A 5,000-nucleotide genomic window follows, 5' to 3' on the forward strand; every position below is an offset into this window, starting at 1 on the left:
CAAATATCAGTATAATTTTGCTTGCACGATTTATCTAATCTTCAATATTATTGCTGCGAAAAGGGATTTGTATTTGATGTCACAGAGAATGATTGTTTTTATCATGATTTAAGATTTGACTTGCAATATTTTTTCAAAGTTTCATGGGATTTCCCAACATTAAAGTGGTTATTGTATGATGATAATGGAAAAAAAAAATTGCAAGTGTTTAAGTATGGGTACATTCCTTAAAAATAAACCTATGTCGCTTTATCAAGATAAAAAATATTAGACTTTACAATTATTTCCCACTAAGGACTGCGGAATATCTTACCTTTCGGCCATCTCCTGGTGGTCCAATCATTCTCTCCATCTTGAATTTCCCATCTACCAAAAGGGGACCAGACATATTGCCATGCATACCGAGGGCACTCCAGTCGTCACTTGATGCACGAACCTCGTCCTTCCGGAAATAGACAAGATATCATTGGCAATAATAGAAAACAAGAGAAATTTATGTACAGTAAACTTATATCTCTAGTTTTGAAAGCTATTTATCAATGTGCCATACATTAAATTTAGATAGTTTGACTTTAATCGTTTCACTGTATTACAATTTTCTTTTACAGATACCATTCTTTAGGATCTCCGAAGAAATTTTTTGTTTATGAATTGGGATGAGGAAGGTAATTAGTGTCTTTCCCAGTTTTGGGTTAGATAATTTTCCGCACTAATGATATATGTAAATGGATATTGATTTTTCATTAATTGAAAAAGTACAGAATTTTTTTTAAAAGCATCTATTCCATCGCAGTTTTCTTATAACTTCTCTAATACAGCTATTTTTTAAGAATTTACACACAATTATTGAACATTGAATTATGTTTACCTTGTAGACGAGGAAGAAGGAGAGATCCGAATAATTCCCATTGTATTCTGGACTGACAGTCATAATAGTGTAAAAGTCTGCATATCCAGCACTTGTAGACCAAGAGCCAAATTTCAGTATTTGAACCGTTTGCTCATCCAACTGTCGTACTTTGGATGACAGAGGGAACCAGTCATGGCTTCCTATAATTAAAGAAAATGTCCCAGCAGAACTTATGAGTAAACTTTGCCCATCTTAGATACCATAATTTTTTTCATAACTCATGATTTTGCTATTCCATATCAGCATCATCTTACTTTTGTAATCTTTTCCATGGCAGTTATACAAGTTTAGTTAACTTTTGCGAGCTTTGAAGAGGAAATAAGCAAGTAGTCCTCTATATTGTTGCATAACTTAGTTAGAAAAAAAAACGAGTTGATTTGATTAGTGGCATAGGCAGAAATTCTTGAAGGGGGTGGCCACAACTTTCATAGCTAGACCTAGGCATTTAGAGAGATATTCGAAAATGGTACGTGAATTTACAATATTAAAATACAAGAAAGGTCTAATATATGATAAAATAAAATTTTTGCTTGCTTTGAACTAATTCATAGAGTTCTTATTTCATTGAATTTTGATTAGATTATTATTACCTATATGTTTAATCTTGCAAATTTCTGCCTAAGAGAGAGAGGACAGAGGCCTGACTACGCTTATGAACGTGACAGATATGTTACTGCGGTGTCTTTGATTTTTTTTTTCAATCAATTCGTCCATTTAGATATATGCAAATACAACCTGACCAAAATTTCCTAATTTGATTTTATCTGAATATTAAGGTTTTTACCTTGCCTCATAACTTTGGCTAAACTAATTGCACTTTTTTTTGAGATACCTGTAGCAGGATCCGACGCCGATAGAGCACCAATCAACTTTTCTTTGGTAACCCTCTTCAGATGGTTCTGGATGTGGGGATTGTTGTGATACCGGAAGAGTAAAGTTGCGCAGCATGCCAGGTGCATTGCTGAAATTTCAGATGGATAATACAGATACTCAGCAGGGCTTATTTCAACTTAAAAAAAATTAAAAAAATACATTTCATAATATACATTTTCGGTAAAGCTAACAATATCAACAATGCACTTTACATAATTTCCATTGGCTGAATTTTCCAACACTACACATTAGTATTAATACTAAAAGGCGTCAATCGTAAAAGCAAATCACTTACTGTATATCATAGCCGTGGAGGGACATCCGTACCTAGCTATTGTTTCAACAACCATGGCAGCACAGGTGTGGTTCTCACCTAGGCCTCCCATCTCCTTGGGAATGATGAGTCCCAAGAGGCCGAGCTCAGCCATAGCATCGAGACTTTCCCGGGGATACACATAGTTACGGTCGCAGTGAATCTGTCAAGGCGCATCCAGTATAAAATACATAGGCCATTGGGAATGGCACCCTAATACCCTTATCTGGACCAGACAATGGGGGAGAGAATACTAAAGAAAAGGGAAAGAGAGTCTTGAAAAGGGAAAGAGAGTCTTGAAGTCAAAAGGAGAGTGTTGAGTTTGGTGTTAGCAGCTAGCTTCCGATAATTTCCCATGTCATTTCATGAGACAGCATTTTGATGTATCGTTTCTAACACTCATGAAATTAAAGTACACAATTCTTGCATAAATGGTGATTATGGTGATGAAAGCATTGTGATCAATATCCAGTATTAATCTTACAAACTTCTGATATTTGTGGTACTGTATATCTGAAGACTCATAAATCGTAAAAAAGAAGTTGATGATCTTTTTTTAAATGATGGTTAGAATGCATATCCCAAAGTTCAAGTTAACATTCCAAACAATTTCTTATGACTTATAAATAAATTATGACTAAGATTATAAAGATCAACAATGAAATAGGGTGGGTTCTTTTGTTCTTATTGTAGATTTCAATAAAAAATTCAAAATAGTTCTTCTGAATGTGGTTACGTAATTGTACAGGCAAATGTATAAAAGTTAACAAGAAAACTTTCATCTTACTGTTAGATATCTTATCATAGACTGTGCATAAGTCCCAATCTTTAGTTAAATTAGTAAAATATAAAAGTAAATTTTGATTTTGACGATGCCTAAAAAGATAAACTTAACCTAACTTAATGCTCACCCATGCAAATCAAAAGGCAGGCTTACCGAAAAACAACATGAGACAGGCAGAATCAGAACATGAATATGAATTAAAGATAAATTTTCGGGTGATACTTACCGCGTGGGGTCGAATTTTCGTCCTGCAGAGTTCCATGAGATCCGCTTGAAGTTTCTTCTGTGACTCCGTCAGGACCCAGTCAGGATCATATTCAGATCCGACGCCCCAGAACTCTCCCTTGCCCCAAGGCTTCATCTGCAATTATTAAAATCATTATAATTATTATCATTAAAAGCAGAGTTGAAATCTAGCTGGTAAAACAAACTACTGTAGCCTACTACAACTCCTAGTGTTCTAATGGGAAAGCAGCCAGTAATGAAAAAGAAACTGTGAAGTAAGGCATTAACTAGGAGAGACATAAGAGAAAATAAAACAATTTAAGATAGATAATACCAAATTGAAATGAACCCAAGTTACAGATAACCTGTGTAATGAGACTTTCATCCACCTGCTCAATAGAAAAGCATTTGAAGTACAGATGAGTCAGTAAATGATCATTAAGAGCAATCTGAATGATCTGATGTGGAAAAAGATGGTGATGATGATCTATGAAATTTAGTCCATATAGCCCAGTGAAAGGGCCGAACAGCTCATTCAGTGCCTATGTATAACTGGGGGTGGGGTTTGCTTTGGATTGCACTAGGAAGTAAAACTATAAGAGGCTGAACATCAAGATTGAAGAAATGAAGCAAGAATAAGGGTGAAATAGAAGAAAAAAAATAAATTGATTGATGTATGAAGAGTATACAGAAATATAGGTAAGGGAGAAGATTCTGTGGTAGCCTATTGGAAACGTCCCTGCCTGGCGATTTGCAGGATGGGAGTTCAATTACCATTCAAGCTCGATAGTTTCTTGTAATGTTTGCAACATCACCATCTTTGTGAGCTAAGGATGGGGGTTTTGGGGGAACCTATAGGTCTACCTGCTGATTTATCAGTAGCCATTGCCTGGCCCTCTCCGGTCCTAGCTTGGTTGGTGATCATATGTATATATGGCCAGTCTCCGATTCTCAAGGGAATTGTCCTGCTAGCTATGGCATTGTCCTGCTAGTTAGGGCATTGTCACTGTCCCTAGCCTCTGCCATTCATGACCGGCCTTTAAACCCTAATATATAAAATGAAAAAATAAATGAAAATGTACATATGTACAGCATTAACAATCAATAACTGAGATTTACAAAAAAAAAAATAAAAATGGTTCTTCAAAGCACGAAATACAAGATCATTCGAAAACTGCAGATCTCCACCGTGTTGAGGAATTCACCCCTCGAGATTTAATCGCCACAACGAGTTACATACGAGGCTTACTTTTTGGTAAGATTTTTTTTTTTTTTATGTAAACATCTAACAAACAGACAAAAGAGTGAGATGGCCAATTTTGTGGCGAGTCCTGCGTTATCATGGAGTTTCTCTTAAATATGTAAATTTGATCAAGTCTGTTCATGAGCTTAGAAAGCGCAAAGTTAATGTTAGTGGAATCCTGTCAAAGGAATTTCCAACGAACAGAGGAGTACCCCAAGGGAATGTATTGTCACCAATGGTATTTATCGTCCTCGTGGATTTTGTAATGCATAGAATAGTTGGGGATGGTGGAGAAGGATTAGACTGGATTGGTAATATATCAGCTGACATAGAGTATGTTCATGATGTCCTTATTAAAAGAACACCACAGGGCTTGCAAAGCTTGCTTATCAGAATGCATGAAATGTCACATGAGGTAGGGCTCAAGATAAATAGAAGAAAGACAGAGATGATGAGAACTGAATATGCAATGGAAGAAGAAATACCATTGGAAGGAGATTTGATTGACAAGGTAGAATCATATAAATATTCAGGGAACTATGATATCTAATGCAGGGTCTTTAGTATTAGAGTTTAATGAAAGATTGAAAAAAGCAAATCAGACATTGGCATGGTTAAATATATTTTGGAAATCAAATCGCCTGAAATTACA

General features: G+C 35.6%; 1 protein-coding gene across 1 annotated transcript in view; it reads right to left on the bottom strand.

Annotated features, from left to right (window-relative positions):
* Positions 1–5,000, bottom strand: part of LOC137657762 (uncharacterized) — a 33,112-nt gene that overhangs the window by 23,087 nt on the left and 5,025 nt on the right. The window contains exons 2-6 of the mRNA XM_068392254.1: positions 3,107–3,241; positions 2,079–2,259; positions 1,743–1,871; positions 869–1,050; positions 314–442 (exon numbers count right to left, since the gene is read on the bottom strand). Of these exons, the coding sequence (XP_068248355.1) occupies positions 314–442; positions 869–1,050; positions 1,743–1,871; positions 2,079–2,259; positions 3,107–3,241 (756 nt within the window). The remainder of the gene's footprint in view (positions 1–313; positions 443–868; positions 1,051–1,742; positions 1,872–2,078; positions 2,260–3,106; positions 3,242–5,000) is intronic.

Source organism: Palaemon carinicauda, chromosome 18, assembly GCF_036898095.1.
Source record: "Palaemon carinicauda isolate YSFRI2023 chromosome 18, ASM3689809v2, whole genome shotgun sequence".
Classification (NCBI taxonomy): Eukaryota; Metazoa; Arthropoda; class Malacostraca; order Decapoda; family Palaemonidae; genus Palaemon; species Palaemon carinicauda.